The 19,796-nt window shown below is 31.9% G+C and overlaps 1 protein-coding gene and 1 long non-coding RNA gene across 2 annotated transcripts; both read left to right on the forward strand.

The window, feature by feature from the left end:
• The first annotated feature begins 12,644 nt into the window (after positions 1 to 12,644).
• On the forward strand, positions 12,645 to 13,471 carry LOC121212426 (uncharacterized). Its single transcript, XR_005907557.1, has 2 exons — positions 12,645 to 12,924; positions 13,250 to 13,471. It is a non-coding gene; the product is annotated as an uncharacterized lncRNA (long non-coding RNA).
• Positions 13,472 to 13,554: 83 nt separating this feature from the next.
• On the forward strand, positions 13,555 to 16,952 carry LOC121203299 (apyrase 2). Its single transcript, XM_041085032.1, has 5 exons — positions 13,555 to 14,673; positions 14,890 to 14,982; positions 15,709 to 15,914; positions 16,085 to 16,176; positions 16,680 to 16,952. Exons 1-5 carry the CDS (start codon positions 14,491 to 14,493, stop codon positions 16,682 to 16,684), a joined length of 579 nt encoding a protein of 192 aa, XP_040940966.1. The 5' UTR covers positions 13,555 to 14,490; the 3' UTR covers positions 16,685 to 16,952.
• Positions 16,953 to 19,796: the final 2,844 nt, after the last annotated feature.

Raw genomic sequence — 19,796 nt, forward strand, 5'->3', positions numbered from 1 at the left:
ATAAAAATAAAATATTCAAAATGTTCCCTTATTTAAAATAATTTTCATTTTATTAAAATATAAATAAATTATAAATTAATTTATTTAGAAAGATAACCTTTTATTATACATGAAATAATATAAAAATATTATTTCCAAACATATTTTGCCTTTATTTAAAATAATTCTCCATTTTATTTATTTTAAAATATAAAAGAAAATATAATATTTATTAAAACAACTTTTATATAATTACATGAAAAATATAAAAATCAAAATTTTGTAAAATATTAAAATAAAAATCAATTTCGTACGGTCGGATTCATGCACATGGAGGTCGTCGACGGTTACCATTGGATTTCTCCTTTGCCACTTCCGGCAGGGGTTGGTTGCTCCGCGAGGATTCGGTGTGGTGTTGGGAGGATACCGCCTGATAGAATAGGACTGTAGAGGTGTTTGATCAAAGGCGGAGGTGTGAAACCCAAGGTGAGGGATGGTAAGAAAAGACCCCCGACGGCCCTCTGCGATCCCTCGTGTGACGCTACCATAGATCAGCGGTCCACTCGATAATCGGAAATGAGAAATCGGGCCACATTCCAACCTCCATAGGACTAGAAAAAGGAACATATAAGGGCTAGGATACATAAAAGGGCTAGGATACGTACCTGCATCATCTGAAGAGCTGTACTGTGTGTCGACAGTTGAACTTGGCCGTGATGTGTATTGTTCTGGCGATGATTGTGTGATCTATTGATGGCCTCATCGTCCCTTCAGGATTAAGGCACGTTGTTTCCTTGACACTAATTGCCGCTGCTCTCTTCTCTGACATAAAAGGTGCCATGATCCAAACCAGGCATATTCGCACGCACGCCAATCGGAAATGATGGTCTGAGAGGTATAAATAATCGTCTCCACATTGAATAGTGGACCAGAACTCGCCAATGTATGCAATTGCCGAGTGATTTGTGATGATCATCCAACACTCAGTCCATAATGGTTGTCGGAATCCAAATTGCGTAATACTCATCTATTGTGCACTCCCACAATAAAAGTTGACCAAGGAACTTCACGTGCCAAGCGTTCGGATTTTGTAAGTATTCATCGAATTACTGCCTGAATTGCCGGATCCTCGTATGGTGTCCATTGAAACTATATAAAAATGATGGAAAATTAGTTAAATAAAAAATACTAAATACTAAATACAAATACGAATCCACTATTTTATTATGTATATATATATTTTTAATACTTACTTGTACTTCTGACCGTTCTCTAATAGAAGCCGTATATCTTCAAGACAGTAGGTAATCGAGCATAACTTGCAAATGGTTCCACCTAATTAAATAAATTTTTTAGCATACGACTATATTTTAAATCTACGTAATAATTGTAAAATCTAATATAAAATTTACCTCGTTATGAGTACGAATGTATATGGGTGGTCCACTCGAGGACGTAAAAATGGAAAGCGAAACTGTGCCCATGATTGCAGTAGCGATAGGCACCTCCGATTTTCACTTTATTCAGTCGCGTAGTCCCGCACATCTCCCGGTACAGTGTGCCAACACGGCAGACCCCCAAATTCACCAGCTGCTCTAAATCAACGAGTTCAGTAGCCATCTCAGATGTACAAGGTTTCGTGACAAGCCCGGCATCAGATAACCTCCAATTATCTGAAGAATGTATGCTCGAGCATATCAAATTTTTTCTAGTTCAGTAGAATCATCATCCGGCTCCGAAATATGTCTCGTAACCAGTCCATCTCAATCCGACCTCCGTTAATATTATTCGGAATAGCACCCAAAAGCTCGTAGCATACCGCTCCCTAATCAGCAGAATGAACGGACCCAGTGACTGCATCCCCGTCCACCGGCAATCCTAATTGCAAATGCATGTCTTCCAAAGTTATAGTGCAGTCTCCACATGGAAGATGAAATGTGTGCGTCTCGGGTCTCCACCTTTCTATCAATGCACTAATAAGTTTCGGGTTCAACTTGCACCCCCGGCCTATCATCGCCACGTGCCAAAAACCCGCTTCCCGTAGGTAATCCTCTATCAACGGTGATGGAGGGACCAGTCATGTTATAGATATAGCATTGTAATATCCGATCTACAGACTTTTATAAGAAATAATAAATACAAATTATTTAAATTTGCATAAATGACAGAAATCTTAAATAATATTTAAATATTAAATTTAAAACTTACCATTTGCATTTGTTCGACGGATATGTGTTTATCATCGAAGCGAATTAATTCTCCGGCCATTACTAACTCGATCAAATTTTTTATTTTAAAAATAAATTTAGAAAAAATAAAATTAGAGCTTTTTTGAAAAAATTAACGAGATTTTTTAGAGGAATTTAAGAGAAATTTGAGAGAAATTTGAGAGAATATTGAAAGATTGAATATTGAAAGGATTTAAGTGTGAAAAAAATGAAAGGGGTGGGGGGTTTTATAGTTTTTTTTGGACCGTTGGGGGGTTACCAACGGTCAAAAAAGTAGCCGTTGCTACTGTTCAAACACGGGGAAAAGGCTTCCTTAAGGAAGCGCTTTTCCTACGTGGATAGAAAACGCGCCGTCAGGAAGCGTTTTCTGTCCACGTAGGCAAAGCGCTTCCTTGAGGAAGCGTTTTCCTACTTTTTCCCCTAACAACACGCTGACGTGGACGCGTTTTGTAAAAATCGGCCCATTCCGGTAAATAATTTCTGATCTGGCCCATTTCAGTAAATTTAAAAAAAGGGGCTTTTATTGGTAATTTTCCCTAATTCTTTCATATTTTCAAATTTTAATTTTTAAAAATTTAACTTCAAGAGAAAATAAGGGATACTTAAACTTCTTTTTTTCCTACTCTAACTTATAAAGTTTATGTAAATTAAGGGCACCTTTGGATCATCAGCAAGCTCTAGTATGGTGAAATTTAAAAAATAAAAAAAAAAATTGAACTAAAATGCAGCTCTAATTGTGGTGTTTGGCAAGCACACCAGTGAGCATTTCTCACCTCACTGTAACTCAAAATATTTGCTGGAGTTAAAAGGTCCAGTGAACTGATTTGGAAGTCCAAAAATAAGGGTAATTATTATTTTACCCCTCCAACTATTTCTTATTATTTATTTTATTTAATACACATAACATAAGTTTAATATGTTATTATTTAATATAATTTAATTTTCAATAAATATATAATTTTTATTTATAAATTTAGTATAAATACAATTTAATTTATATTTGATTATTTGATTTAAATATAATTTGTAAAATATTTTGATATTTTATTATGAATATAATTTAAAAATATTTAAATTTTATTGTATATGATTTTAATATTTTAATTATCATTTTATAAAAAATATAATTTTAATTTATGTTTTATATTAAATAATATAACATAAATACATTGTTATTACTAATCTAATGTCTTTAATAGTCATTTTATATTCTCACCTCAACGCTACTGCTGCGTTTAAATCCAAATACACACCACATCATTGTTTCTAATCTCACCGCTATAGTATCCAATCTCACCGCTACAGTAACTAATCTCATCGTCACCTCTGTTTTTAATCTCACCGGAAGTAAACACACCATCCATCCAAACTAAAGCCTCCTTTGGTTTGGCTTTTAGGGCCAGTGAGGTGCAGTTGGGGTAGATATATGCTACCAATCTCACTGCTGTGCTGTTTGGTTCAGCATTGCAGTTGAGTGAAAATTCATTTCAACCTCACTGATGTGCTGAAAAGGGGCTGGAGGTTTTAGCAGCAATTAAGGGCATTGGGGCAGTGGGTATTTTTAACAGACAAAAATACACATACCTTTATTTATTATTTTACCATTTTATCCTTCAAAGTTAAACTAATTTCTTTATGTTACTATATTTTTTAATTAAAAATCATCGGTTTAGATATTTCAAAATTTGATCCAAGTATAATGTTACTATTTGTGAAAATAATATTTATCATTGTTATAAAAGAATATTTAACTATAAAAAATTTAAAAAAATTATCATTTATCTAATAAATAATTTAAATTAATTATATAATTCTTTAAAATATTTATAATAAAATATTGGAAGATACATTTTAATATTTTATTAAATGAATTTATAAATTCACATATTTAATAATTTTAAAAAAGTAAAATAATTTAAAAAACTTCTATTATATATCAATTCTAATCTGATGTCCTTAATAGTAATTTTTTATTCTCGTCTCGCCGCTACAGCTACTTTTGAATCCAAACACACACTCTACCATTGTTTCTAATCTCACTGCTACAATATCTAATCTCACCGTTGCAGTAACTAACCTCACCGCCACCGCTATTTTTAACCTCACTGGAGGTAAACACACCGCCCATCCAAACAAAGCCTAAGCCTAAGTAACTATTTGTAAATAAGGGATATTTTCCCCACCTCCAGTCTAGACAGAAGTTAAGTAACTATTTTTATAGCGCGTATTGATAAGGTGTATTATTCAATATCTAAATTAATTAAAAATTTAGTCTAGAATATTATTATAGTTTTAAACATTAAAAAATTATGTTTCTTCCTTTTATATTAGTAATTTATTACATGAGTATAGAAATGAATTTCGTTAATATAAAGAAAAAAAATTCATATATTAAAATAGTACAAAGGTAAACATATTATACCTTTTTAAAAAAAATTTTAAATGATTTTGTAATATGAAAAGTTGTGAAGTGTCTTTAGAATTTGGCATATCTTATTCCAATTTATTATCGAATCACATAAGGGGTATTTCAAATTTAAATTAATTTGAATTGATAAAGAATAATAAATTTGATTATTAATTCGAATACTATAAAAATTTTTAAATAGTAAAAGAATATATATACATGTCATGTTATATACATGCCATTCTATGAAAATTTTTGTTTGGCCGAACCTCAAGCTCTTTCAATGGATTTTTCACTTCAACTTCGGTGCTATGAACTAATGAAGATGATGTCTTCTTTGGTTTCATTATCTCTTACTTATTTTATTATTAAATCAATATTATATTAAACTAGTTTTTCACCTATTTACACATACAACCGTCCACTCTTCACTAAAAAGCTCTAATTACTTTTTAAATCTATAAATGAACTTTAATTATACAATTTTACTTAATAATAATCAATAGTTGTAACATTTCTAACTCGTCTCCGTCATTAGTTTAGGGTTACATAGTATTACTGTACAAAATAGAACATTTAACTCCAAAACTGAAACAATTATGCAACTTAATATCAACATGTAATACCTCAATTTAATGATGGTAAAAATACTCTTACGGGCCTCAAACCTAGCCTACGGGGCCTAAAAATAGCTTAGACACATTTAAGGATCAATTTGAAACAAAGCAGAAAATTTTGGAAAACTTGAAAATTTAAGAAACAGGGGTCACATGGCCGTGTGGTCAAGCCGTATGACATAGCCCAAATCGGGTGAGCTTTCGAAGTATGGATACACAACTGTGTCCCAGCCCGTGTGTCCGCCTATGCTGCTTATTAACTTGGGTCACACGATCATGTCGCAGGCCGTATGCCAGACCGTGTGAAACTTGTACCAAAAATCATTTAATACACGACCATATGGTGAGACTATGTATGGCACACGGCCGTGTGACAACCTGTGTCCCAAGCCGTGTGCAACTAAATGACTTCATTTTCAAGCCAAACTTTCATCCCTTTCTTAGACACCAAGCCAAACCATTTACCAACATGTTTGACCACTCAAAATCACATATAAATAAATCTAAAACATGTCAAAACACAACACTTATAAACCAAACCAATGTGCCCTCATTGGCACCACATTTAGTAACATAACTAAGAAAGAACCTTCATTAATAGTTAATCATTCTTTCTTAAAACCATCAACCAAAATTGACCAAAGATATGGTTATTCACAACAAAATTACCATTTCAAAGCATTACTACATTATATATGAAATTAAGAATTAACTTAACCTAATATAGTTCAAACATTTCCATTACCTTAAGTTACCCACCAAATTGACCATTCCATATTTTAATCTCCATAAGAATTACTAGAACCAAAACAAACCCTATCAAATAAATAATTAAAATAAGCTATATCAAAAAGAATTAATATGAGGCACAACTCATATATTCATTACTATATACGGTTCAATACAAACTTCAACCAAGACACTAATTTTAATAACATCAAACCCTATATATATGTCACAAATTATAACAACTCATAATAATAGCTACCGAAAGAGTTTGGATAGTGTGAGCTCTGAAGTTGATCCGCTCGATCAATTTCACAAAAACGTTAACTACAGAAACAAACTAGGTAAGCTTAAGAAGCTTAGTAAGTTCATAGCTCAAGATTCAATTCAACTTACCTCCATCTATAAATGAATACTAAAATAGCATTAAATTTCTAAACTTGACAATCATTTTCAAAATTTATATATTGTTAGTACTAAAACTTTCAATTGAGCAATTTATAAACCATGATAGTTCAAATCAAAACAAATCACTCTTTGATATTTAAATACATAACTCTGTCACTAATATCGCATTCAATTGAGCAATTCATAAACCATGATAGTTTAAATCAAAACAAATCACTCTTTGATATTTAAATACATAACTCTGTCACTAATATTGCATTTACAGAGCATGTGTTTCATGCATATAACTATAAACTTTCCCTTCGTTTCAATATTGTTACAAACAACTTTTAAACACATAACCATTAATTATTCAATTTCGCCACTTAACATCTCCATATTCATCTAAATATATCACCACCAAATTTCATGAATTCAATATCAACTTACCTTAACAAAGTAGATAATCAAAAGGATAAATGTCTAATTCCTGATAACCAAATGCAAAATCACATTGTATTAGTATATAATTATATATAACATAAATGATACTTTACAAAAGAACTAATCAAATTCTATCAATTACCATAGCTCAATGTACTTATCAACATTTATACACAAGCATTTTATAGTTCCATTTATCACATAGATTGAGCAAATAAATAAGTTTTAAGTCAATTAATACATAGCCCGATGAACTATAGTAACTTGACTCGGATACTCAAGTAACTACACTACACCAGAGGTATCGAAGATGTGTAACAGAGGCATCAAAATGCAGATAGAGGAAGAAATGTGCAAACAGAGGCACCAAAGTGCAAACAAAGACACCAAAGTGCAATCCCGTACAAGCTCACGTTCTAACCCTATTGGCATGCCAATTGTATCCTAATCGGTTACTGCATTCAAATGGACATCTAAACCGAATTAATTACATTAATAAAATCATAGGCACTTCCATAATATCAGTACACATACCATATATTTATTCCATCCATTCCGAGATAATATCATTCACATTTCACAACCATTTCTCATTTTCTGAATAGTACATTTTTACTTTATACTTAATCATATACAAATCATAATTAAATTTCATTACTAAATATTCGATCATAACTCAATTTAAACAATTAGAAAACAACATAATTTATAAACATATAAATGTATTTAATAATTTGATGAACTTGCCTAGACTATGTGTAACAGCCCCAAATTATCGAGTCAACGTTCAAGTGTTGACCTGGGTTGGCAATGGATAAATTTATTTTGGAATTGGGTTTTGTTGGAATTAATTTGGGTGAATTTTAGACCTTTTTATAAGAAATTAATGATGTTGGGAAGCTTGTGTGAAGTAGGGGGAAGATGGATGGCTAATATGGTGATTTTACCATTTTTGAATAAAAATCTTCTCCCACTTAATGAGAAAAGATAGGTTGGTGAGATAAAGTGGATTTGTCCCTATTTTTCCCTATATTATAATCAACCTATTGTTTTTTTATTTATTTTACATTTCTTCATTTTTTATTCTTTTCTCCATCTATTTTTCCTTAGTAAGTCATGTAGAGGGAGAGAGATTTGAGTGAGTTCTCACCATTTTTTTCATCTTCCAATTCTCAAAGAAGGTAAGGGTCTTGATCTATTTTTTTTAAAAAGTCCCATGGAAGAAAAAGTCTTGATCTATTTTTTTTTTTAAAAAGTCCCATGGAAGAAAAAAAAATATCTATGTTCATTAAGGATGAAGGTTGAGGTTTTTGGGTGTTTGGAAGGGTTTGAATATGAGGAAGTCTCTACCCATCTTCTCATATTTTATTCGTTTATTTATTTAAAGTATGTATTTTTACATCCTATCAACTCTTATTTTTTTATTTTTTTGTGGGAAATCTTGTGTGTTACATGGTTATTAGTTAAAGAGGGTGGTGAATCTTCTAAAGCTAAGAGTAAAGGCTGTAACATCCCAATTTTTGGCCCAGTCGGAACAGTAGTTTCCAAACCACAAATCTGAAGTAAATATAATTATTTTATGATTATTATAAGGTCTATGATATGATAGCATGCTTGTGTGGAAATTTCATGAAGAAGTTTTGTGAATAAGTGTCCAATTTAACTTTTAGGACTAAATTGCAAATGTTGCAAAATATAAGATTTTAAAAGCTTTAAGTATGAAATAGCTTTGGATTATTAATTAAGGGTCCTTAAATATAAATTTTCCCAATTTCTATTTTTATGGACAAAAATGGGCATGAATAGAAAAAAATTGAAAGAAAGGCCTTAAGGGCATTTTGGTCATTTGGTTAATAAAAGAATGAAAAGGGAAAATAAGTCAAAAATCTTGTCCATCTTCTCCTAACTTGGCTGAAAACCTGAAGGAGCCATAGCTAGGGTTTTGTTCAACTTCCAAGCTTGATAGTAAGTGCATCCAAGCCCCGTTTTTAATGTTCTTTGCTTTTTTAAAGTTGTTATCAATCGATCTAGCTATTTCTACCATTATTTTGAGCTAAGGTTCATGTTCAAAAACTTACCCATGTGTGACATGCATGTATTTTGAGGTTTAATAGAGGAATATGAAAGTTTGATGTGTGGTAAACATCTTTTACAAAGTGATTTTTCATGAAAACACCTAAAAAGGACCTTTTTGTAAAAGTTGTAAAATAGGCTGTAAAAATCTGATTGAAAGAAAATGTGGGCTGTTATAAGTATGATATAGGTTCAGCTAGGTTTGGGTAACAAATAAAATGAGTACATTTTATTTTACGAGACTAGGGACTAATTTGTAAATATGTAAAAGTTTAGGGGCAAAATTATAATTTTACCAAAATATGATTTATGGACTGTTTGAACAATTTGATAATTAAATAAGTGAAATTTTCTATTATAGATTAAGAAATATATAGTTTGGACCTAAACCGAGGAAAGAACAAGGTTGTGGACTAAATCAAATAGTTAGCCATATTTTGGTATCGAGGTAAGTTCGTGTGTAAATAATTCAACATCATGTTATTATGTATTTGATGTTTTGATATTGCATGAAACATCTCTATGGATTTGATTAATGATGACTCGATGATGATTCGACAAAGAATTGATACCTCGAAATCCTAATTGAACCTTAGGAATAGTTAGGATACAAATGTCATGACATTAGGGTTATGTGTGATCCCATGTAAGACCATGTCTGGGACATGGCATTAGCATCGATCTGTGATCCCATGTAAGACCATATCTGGGATATGGCATTGGCATCAATATATGATTTTGTATAAGACCATGTCTGGGACATGGCATCGATATGAGCCATCGTGTAAGACCATAGCTAGGCTATCGGCTTCGATCTGTGATCCCATGTAAGACCATGTCTGGGACATGGCATTGGCATCGTTCTAGGATCCCATGTAAGACCATATTTGGAATATGGCATTGGCATCTTACTATATGTATGAGAATTCCCGAGTATCTTTTAGTATTCCAAGTGGTTCAATAGGTAATCCAAAGATTATGTCAAAGAGATGACAAGGTATGATAATGTTGAAAGGGTACAAGTATGTACACAAAGCTCATAAATATTGAGATTATGAATCGATGAAACCTTGGTAAGAAGTGAATGAATGAATTATGATCATGAATTTTATTGTACATTATGTAAATGACATGACTTAAAAATGTACCTATGACACTTAATGACATTGTGATAAATAATATTATGTTCTGTGTATATTAATGCATGGTTAATGTTGTTAATTATTTACATGCAAACTTACTAAGCTTTATGCTTACTCCCTTTTCTTTTCCATTCTCTTATAGCATTGCCAAGCTAGCTCAGGGATTGAAGGACGTCAGACCTTGACTCGCACTATCAAACTAATCTTTTGGGTAGAGTGAATTCAAGTATTTTGAGTATGACATGTATAGAGACTTGGTCTTTTTGTTATATGTCATATTGGTTTAGCCAGATGTGTTGGCTTATAATGATTTGATGGTTCATTTTGTATATGGCCATGAGATATGGCTCATATTAATTGTGGGGATGTAATCCTATTCATATATGCATGCATGTGCTAAGGCCACTCATGATGTGGTTAAAATCATTTGGCATGTATGAAATGTGGATATGATCATGGATGTTTGATGATGGAATTGTGAGTAAGTGGCATAATAACAACTAAGGCATGAATGTATAAAATGGAAGTAAATTGATGTTACATATTGCATGTGATTTGGTAAGCTTAGTCTAAATAAAATATAGAGTCTTAAGCAAGTATAAATTGATAAGAAGTTGACATGCATGAGCCATGTTTATGAATGCGTAAGTGCTCATTTATGCCATGTAAGATGTCATTGAGATGTGTAAGTGTGCATGTGTTATTGTGGGTGCGCTACAGGAAAATAAGGCTTTAGCGGCGTTTTATCTAAAAACGCCGCAAAAATTGTAAAACACATAGCAATAGCGGCGTTTTAGTAAAAAACGCCGCGAAAAATAGAGAATTAGCAGCGCTTTTGGCAAAACGCCACTAAAAACCAGAGCATTAGCGGCGCTTTTGGCAAAACGCCGCCAAAAACCAGAGCATTAGCGGCGCTTTTGGCAAAACGCCGCTAAAAGTCATATAACCCCTAAACCCAAAAAAATCATAAACACTAATCTATAACCCCTAAAATAATAATTATTAAAATTTATGGTTATACAATATATTAAATATTTTCTTATATAATCGTAAAAGAGATAGTATTGAATTTAAAATATCGAATTAATTATCATTATAGTTTATGGTTTATGGTTTAAGATATATAGTTTAAGGTTTAAGATTTATTAGTTAACTATGGTTTAAGATATATGGTTTAGGGTTTAAGGTTTAGGAGTTAACTAGTATTTGAAGGTTTATGATGAATTATGGGTTTAGGGATTATAATTTAGGGTTTAGGGGTTAGGGTTGGAGTTTAAGGTGTAAGGGTTTGGGGTTAAGGGTTAAGGGTTTAGAGTTTAGAAAAATAATAATAATTAAAAATATTTAACTTGTTTATATTTAAAAAATTAAAAAATATCAAATGAAAATAACATGAATATATTTATAAAAAAAATTAAAACAATATCATTAGGTTTAAGTAAATTTACGTTAAGTATTTATAAATTTAATTGGAAATTTAACTTAAACGGGGTCGTTTTCTTTTTGAAATGTTTTCTTTTTCTCATGCCCGACACTAAAACCCCTAATTTTTAAAGTCATTGAATATATATTAATAAAAAACATAATTGTTTAACTTAAACATGATTGTGCTTTAAGCATGATATTAATATATTTTATTTTTATTCAAGTCTCACTTCATTCAATATATGAGCCTAAAATTTTATCTAAGTATGCCCATATTAATAAAAGACTTAACCTAAACCCAATTTAATATATATATTTATATTATTTTTAATTTAATATTTAATATCCTATATATGTAATTGTATTTAAATTTTTAATTTATACTTATTAAAATTTTATATGTAATTGTATTAGCATTTTTTAATGTTGACATTGTTACTAAAAACATGGTCCCTGGTGAAGCAAGGTTAAAAACACCAGTTAAATCAAATTGTTAGTTGTTAGGATTTTGTCCTTCTTATAATTTACAAAAATAAAATAAAATCAAATTATCAGTATAAAACATGTCAAAATTAATTCTTAATGTAAATAAAAAATTAATTAACATTAAAAATTTGGCAATATTTAATAACATAGGTTATTCAATAATTAATTCTTGCCAAATTTGATATTTTCCCTTCTATAAAATGAATAACATAATTAAATTTAAGAACATATTTCTTGTGTTTCCATATTAGTTATTGTGAAAATTAATTCAATCCGACTAATTTTAATTCAAGTTAAAAATAAACTCTTGCTAAAATTTATTCAAGTTAGGAATTAATATGTATTTTTAATTCACATTAAAAATTATTTTTTCCAAAATTAATTAGTTAAATCGGTAATAATATGAAAAAATTATCAAGAAATTAATAATAGTTGTATTGTGTAATTTTCATTTTATGTTTTAGGATATGAAAAATGCATGTCAAATGTCAATTTTTTACGTTGCCGCATCAACAACTTACCATAATTGGTTGAATAGAAGGCAACGAATTAAACTTAAATTGCACCAAATTAAAATTCATGTATACAATTACACATTAAATCAATGTTAATGTATAATTGGGTCAAACTTAAATTGCAACCGAATATAGGCCCAAATAGGTTGGACACTATTGGACTGTAGCCCAAGAAGAGTATTTATATTCTTGAAATATGGGCTAGACCTGGGGATAGCAAACAAAATATAATTGTTTTTTCAATTTAAAAAAAATGAAAAACCCAAACCCTAAAATATCTCTGCGGGAGAGCATCAAACATGGAAAGAGTTTTCAAATTTGCCACTATTCGTACCTGAGTCAGTGTTTTTTCCTGTCTTCTTTTCATCTCTTTGTTTCAAAGAGCGGGAAACGAAGAAAAGCCTAAAGTTAGGGGTTTTGTGTTTTTTTTCTTCGAGTGATGGCGAATGTAGCAGTGGATAAAGATCAACAATGGCTAATGAATTTCCGTTTAAGGTAAGTCGGAAATCTTAGTAATGCTTTCCTTTTTATTGTGTTTCCATTTATTGTTTTATATATACGTTTTTTTTATCACAGAAAAAGAAGTTTGAAGTTGTTCAATGTAATGCTACTATAAATAAAGGTTTCTGTATTTGTATTGATTTTAAACTCTTTTTTTTGGGGGGTTATATAATGTTAACTTTCGATGGTGTTCTTTGGTTTGTTCATCTTTGTTTCATTGGAGAGCTGATAGGTGAGTTAGTGTATTTTCTTTATTTTTTATGTTTATTTTATATATAAATTAATATTTGAATTTCACTGTTTTCTGTTTGTTTCTCAGGATTTTGCTTCTCGGTTTTCTTCCTTCCCAAATATCATTTCTTTTTTCAAAATTTTCTCTTCTTCGTCCTCACACTTTCTGGGATTTTTATTCCGTTGTTATCAGTTTTCTTTATCAACTTTTTTTAATGATTTTATAATATTACAGGAATTGTTGTGTAAATTAGAAAGAGTGGGAGCTTTCAATTGTCATATCGATTCACGCAAACACAATAAGAAGTGAGGAGGAAGTTAACAGAGGTGAAATTTTGTGTTTGTTTTGTAAGAGGTACGTACATTTGTCGACCTTTTTTTTTTTTCTGTTAGCTGCAGAATTTCTTTACCCATTTAATTAGGCTAATTTGTTGATATATGCCGAAAATTTTGAAATTTATCTATTCATGTCAGAGTAAAAACGTGCCCTATAAGACGCGTTTTCAAGTAAACGGTAACAAATCATCGAATGGTCACAATTCCAACAATCATAGGATTCTAATAACCATATTTTTCCTTATATAAACTTATTCTTTTCTTTACAATTTCCTTCTTTCTTTTTCTAAATTATTTTCCTTTGAAATGTTAGTCTGATACTCGCCTGCTTTGATCGTAATTTTAAAACTTGCTAATGGTAACTAGTTGGTCTGCTGTACGCTAGATTAACAAGAGAAACAATGTTTTTGAAGTATTATTAAATAAACATTGATAGATAACAAATTGCATGATGTTACTTTTAGTGTTACATTTTGAATTTTTTTGTTCATTTTTAATCAATCGTAACTTTTTTTAGGTTTACTTTATAGTGAGATTTTAAGAAGCAAAAGTATCGAGGAAATGGAACCTTAATTGTCAAACTTGTTGAAAAAATAAATAATTCGTAAAAAAGTGTATTTAAATAGTAATTTTTAACATAATTCATAAAATATTCAATAAAAAACATTCTAGACGAATAGACACTAGAAAGCTACTTCTAACAAAAGTAACTGACAACTAGTAATCTTTATTTGTATGATTATTGTTTTTGTTTTTCTTTCCTCTAAATATAAGTTGAAAGGGGTTGAGAATATTGTGACCTTTATTTGATATTTGTGAATTGTGACATAGTTTGACTCAAATATTGTAAGGTAGGATTTTAACTTGTATCCTCTAGAAAAGGATTTTACTTGAATTGAACAAAAAAAAAGAGAGAGTTCAAAACATCAATTCTTTGATCTCTTTTCAAGGTACCATTTTACTTGTGTGCTGTGGACCATTTTCTTCAATTTTATGGAGGTTTTTGTCCAAGTATTAGTTAGTTTTATGTGGGTTGTTTTGCTGCAGCTTAAACCAGGTTTGAGCTACCATGCAAAAGATCCACAGGCTGCTGCAAATTCATTAACTTCTCTTCTTGACAAGGCAGAAAGTGTTGTTCCGCTAGATTTACGATCAAAGACTGCTGTGAGAGTTGGGGTAGGTATTACGTTCATGCGTTATGCATTCTAAGCCTTTTAATTTGCTGAACAATGGGGGTATCTGTGTAGGCAACTGCTGGTCTGAGGGCATTAGGAGGCGAGGCATTTGATAAAATTTGCAATCGATAATTTTATTTTCAGATACATGTTTGTTATGGCCACAACATTTACTTTACCATTTCCTCAAGCTAGTGCAATTTAAATATGTATTTAGGTTAGGGAACTTTTGAAAAGTAGAAGCACCCTTAAATCCGAGGCAAATGGGGTCAAAATTCTGGACGGCTCTCAAGAAGGTTCTTATGAGTGGGTATGATATGCTGAATTTTCTTGTACTTTTATACTTTACTTTTACTTTGCATACTGTAACTGGGGTTAGAGTATCTTGGCGTCCCTATATTATAGCTAAAATGCAATTTAATCCTTGTATGATAGAACCGAGTAATTTAATCTTTAAACATTTGATATAGGCGCAAACAAGTAAAATTGATAACAATATTGATGTAAAATTATTTAAATGCTGATGTGGACTTTTCTTCTCAAATCTTACATAGTACATGAGTTGTACATGAGTTGAAATCTGACAATATGTATGTTCTTAATTGAAAAAATGTTGCTACTTCAGTTCCATCTAGAGATCAATATTTTTGTCAGATTTCAGGGGTCTATGCTAGCTTTTAGATGGTTTCCCGTTAACATTGCTATCAATTTTACTTATTTCTCCAATGTCAAACATGGAAAAGATTGAAGGGCTCAATTCTGTAATATAGTGGATTAAATTGTACTTTTGACTAAGTACAAAGACTGCTTGATATTTTAATCTTATAACTGGTCAACATGATCAGTCTTGCTTGAGATGCTTTCATGGTGGTGCCAGAGCCAATTGGAGAAATCCGAGGGGTTTCTCTGGGGTAACTTAGGAAAACTAGAATAAAGTATTTACGTGCTGTTAGGGCTAGGATCCGTTGTAATTTTTCCTACTGATGGAGCCAATGGACCTAATTTGGACTTTCTTAACCTCCATCTTCTTTTATAGGTGACAATAAATTACCTACTAGGGAATTTGGGAAGGACATATCAAGACACAGTTGGCATAGTTGATCTTGGTGGTGGATCTGTTCAAATGGCGTATGCCATCTCCAAGAATGCTGCTTCAAGAGCTCCAAGTTTACCAGCTGGACAGGACAATTATGTAAATGAAATGTATCTCAATGGATCAAAATATTACCTCTATGTACACAGGTACCCTCCATTTTAACAAAATAGGATTCTGATAATAATTTGAAATTGAATATAAAGAGAAATCTTAATGGCTTGTGATTCCTTAAGCAGTCTTATCAGACAGGTCTCTATTCAGTCATTTGTATAATCTTTATATTTTAGTTATATACTTATGGCTTTCTTGTGTACAGTTATTTGCACTATGGCTTACTAGCAGCTCGAGCAGAAATTTTGAAGGCCACTGAAGATTCTGGCAACCCTTACATCTTGGAGGGTTTTGATGGTATGTTTGAATTTCTTTGGTTGCAACCAACACTATAAAGTGCTGTTTTTTTTAAATATATATATGTGTGTGTGTGTATTTGGGCTGCAAATGGCAGGCACGATTTATGAATTCAGTAACTAAGTTTATAGCTACGACGACTGAAAATGTGGTAATTGTCTGTATTTGCTTCCTACTGCTAACTGTATTCATCTCTCTATTCTGAAACTTTGAATGCACTGAATAATGGAATAGTTCGAATATTACCGGATTTAAGAGAAATTAATGTTTCTTTAACAATTATATTTGTTTGTTTGTTTTTATTTAATAGAAATTAATGCTTTGGATTTAGTCTAAAATCTCTCATTTCACCTTTTCCCACACTGTTGCTTAAATTTACTGCTGCAGCCTTGAGGAATCCCCAATCCCATCTCCATCACTCTCTATGCATTAATTCCTATAGCAATATCAAGGGTGGCAAGTTTAATTGACACATGACTTCTTTTGAACTGTTTGTTTTTCAGGTTGACCAGCTAATTGGAAAAGATCATCTTTTCAAACGCAGTATTATTATTTTGATCAAGGCCTGGTGCTATTACGAGAGCCGGATCCTTGGTGCACACCATGGCTTGATTTCTACATATGCATTAGAAACAATGATTTTATATATCATTAATGTCTTTCATTCATCCTTATTTTGTTCTATTTGTATTTTGTTAGATTTCTGGTGTAGTATGATAAGTGCGGTATTTTGTTTGGCGGGATGTATTTATATCATAGATTATTCTTCTTCTCAATATTTTGATAATGAATTTTAATTTTTTTTATATTTTTTAGGACTTTTACAATAATTTATAATATTTTATTTTTTTTAATTTTTATGACCTTTAGCGGTGTTTTTTGGAAAAGCGCCGCTAAAGGTCCTGACCTTTGGCGGCGTTTTGTGGGAAAAGCGCCGCTAAAGGTCATGACCTTTAGCGGCGTTGTTTTCAAGTAAACGTCGCAAAATTTAGCGGCGCCATCTATAGCGACGTTTTTTGCGGCGCTTGCAAAAACGCCGCTAATAGTTTTAGTGGCGCTTAAAAGCACCGCTAAAGGCCTAAAAAAACGCCGCTAAAAGTCAGTTTTGCTGTAGTGGTGGCAAAAGGCTAGGAAAATAGCCTCAAAGTTGTCCACATGGGTAGACACACAGGCGTGTGTCTAGACAGTGTGTGACACACAGTCTATCCCATGGGTGTGTGATCCGGTTGTGTGTCCCCTGCACCCTAATTAGGTAAAACAAAATGCCCAGTAGTAAACACATGGGTAGAGACACGACCGTGTGTCTCAACCGTGTGAAGGACATGGCCTCAGGACATGGGCGTATGCCCTGGTCGTGTGAAGTCTGCACCTGATTTTTGGAATTTAATTCGCCACATGGCCTAAGCACACGGACGTGTGACTTGGCCGTGTGACCCTATTTAGTTGATGACGTCATAAACAAAGAGTTACATAGGCGAGGACACGGGCGTGTCCCAAGCCACACGGGCGTGTGTGATCACACGGCCTACCCACACGAGCGTGTGTGATCACACGGCCTAGCCACACGAGCGTGTGACCTTCCAAACAAGAAAATTTTCTAAGTGTTGTATAAGTTCTGAAAGTTCTCGGTTTAGTCCCGAACTACACCCAATGTATGTTTTGGGTCTCGTGGGCCTGTATAAGGGACAATATGCTGTGTGTAAATGGTTTTTAATTTTGGGTGAAATTTTATGGCCCAGTTTTGTATGAATGTTTATATTTGAGTTTGGTAACGCCTCGGGACCCTGTCCCAGTGTCGGATACGGGTAAGGGGTGTTACAAAGGCAAAGTGGTGGAGTGCTAGGCACGAAACTTTGTTGGTGTTCTTCCATCAAGGTGGTACCCTCTAACTCTCCTATACTTCTTGATAAGTCATAAATATGATGCTTGTGTGATAATTCATGCATGTTATATGTCTTTGGGTGAAAATCTTGTTTGGATGATTTAAAATGAAGCTAAAAACTTAGTTGTGAAATTTGCTAGAAATAAATTATTACATGAGCAGTAAGTTTTAAAATTCACCATAAATTCTGTAAAAATAATTAAAAAGTGATTTACATATCGTTGTAACCGTGAGTTAGCGTTTAGAACAAATGGAGATCAATTTTGACTTGTATTTTAAAAGATATGAATTTTTTTAATGTTGAAAGGTCATAAAAATCTGGCAGCAGAATTCTTATAAAACAGATTTAGCAGTGACTTTGAAAAATCACCAAAAATTTCACAAGATAAAATAGGAAGTGAGCCTTATATCTCTATAACTGTACAAAAGTCTAGTTTCGTTTAAAGCAAACGGTGCTTGATTTAAAGTTATATATTAAGATTTATTAATTTTTGAATGAGGAAAGGTTAAAATGTCAAGGTCACATTTCATTATTTAATATTTTAGCTGGAATGATAAGCAAGTTGAAACGAGTATGAGACTCGAATGTCATGGTTGTAATTTTTTTTGTGATTATATATTTGATGCTTTGTTTGCGCTTAGCCTTCGAGCTCTAACCTAACTAGTGGCGATGAGTGGCGCTCGGGATAACCTTATGGACACCTGAGATTATTTGACTAGTAGCCATGAGTGGCGCGGGACTATCCGGATACCCGATTATTTGAGTAGTATGTGCAATCTAACAAGTTTGATAAGTTTGATATACAAGCGATTTGGTTATGTAGATTTAATGACTCATGATTTAATTATTTGATACTCATGTCATGTTTCTATATATACATTTGATTTGCACGCTTATATTTATGAATTGCTTGAAGTATGGTAGATTTGTTATGTACCACTGAGCTTGTAAAGCTCAGCCTTTGAATTGTCTTAATGTTCAAATTTGTAGACTTTTGTTCCTGTCCGAGGAACATCATCGACGGGAGACTCCTAACATCACGTATTCAGAGTATAGTACCTTATCTATTAGCGGGCATTGTATTCCTAAGGCCTTACTTGTATTTTTTTTGTAGGTCTGTAACTCATTTATCATTTTTGTTATTTTGACTATTTTGATATACGATGATATTGAAGCTCCACATATTTTGTATAACTACTTTTATAACTATTTTCAATATAACTATGTATGATGTTTTCTCTTGTATAAAATGTATTTCAATGTTTTAAAATTATTTGAAAATTTTGCTGGGTTACTCCGGTGACCTAATGTAGCGCCTTAGTATTTGAGTACTCTGTATTCGGGATTAGGGTGTTATACTATGCTAACAGTTGACTCGTAGGGACTAATCCGTAATTTTTTCTTTTTCCCGATTATTCTCCGTACGATTCGATTCTTGACCTAAATATGATAATTTCATTCAATTAACCAATCCAAATACTTTAAACACTCAAATATACATATTTGACCTTTAATCAACATTTTACACTTTTACCCTAAACTTTTATATTTTATTCAATTTAGTACCTAAATCCAAAACTCTCAAATTGAACACATTTAATCCCAAACCATGCTAGTCGAATTCTCCTTAATCTCTATACAGTCCATATTTAACATATTTTCACAAGAATTTCACAAAATCTTACTGTTTTAACAATTTAGTCCTTTAACTAAAAACTAACTAAAATTCATTTGCAA

This window comes from Gossypium hirsutum, chromosome A13 (assembly GCF_007990345.1).
Source record: "Gossypium hirsutum isolate 1008001.06 chromosome A13, Gossypium_hirsutum_v2.1, whole genome shotgun sequence".
NCBI classification, from domain to species: Eukaryota; Viridiplantae; Streptophyta; class Magnoliopsida; order Malvales; family Malvaceae; genus Gossypium; species Gossypium hirsutum.

Bases quoted from the DNA above. Each gene is read 5' to 3' on its own strand.
- LOC121203299 (XM_041085032.1), top strand. From the start codon at position 14,491: ATGGAGGTTTTTGTCCAAGTATTAGTTAGTTTTATGTGGGTTGTTTTG. The intron at 14,674-14,889 runs GTAGGTATTACG...ATATGTATTTAG, and splicing joins AGACTGCTGTGAGAGTTGGG to GTTAGGGAACTTTTGAAAAG. The intron at 15,915-16,084 runs GTACCCTCCATT...TCTTGTGTACAG, and splicing joins TATTACCTCTATGTACACAG to TTATTTGCACTATGGCTTAC.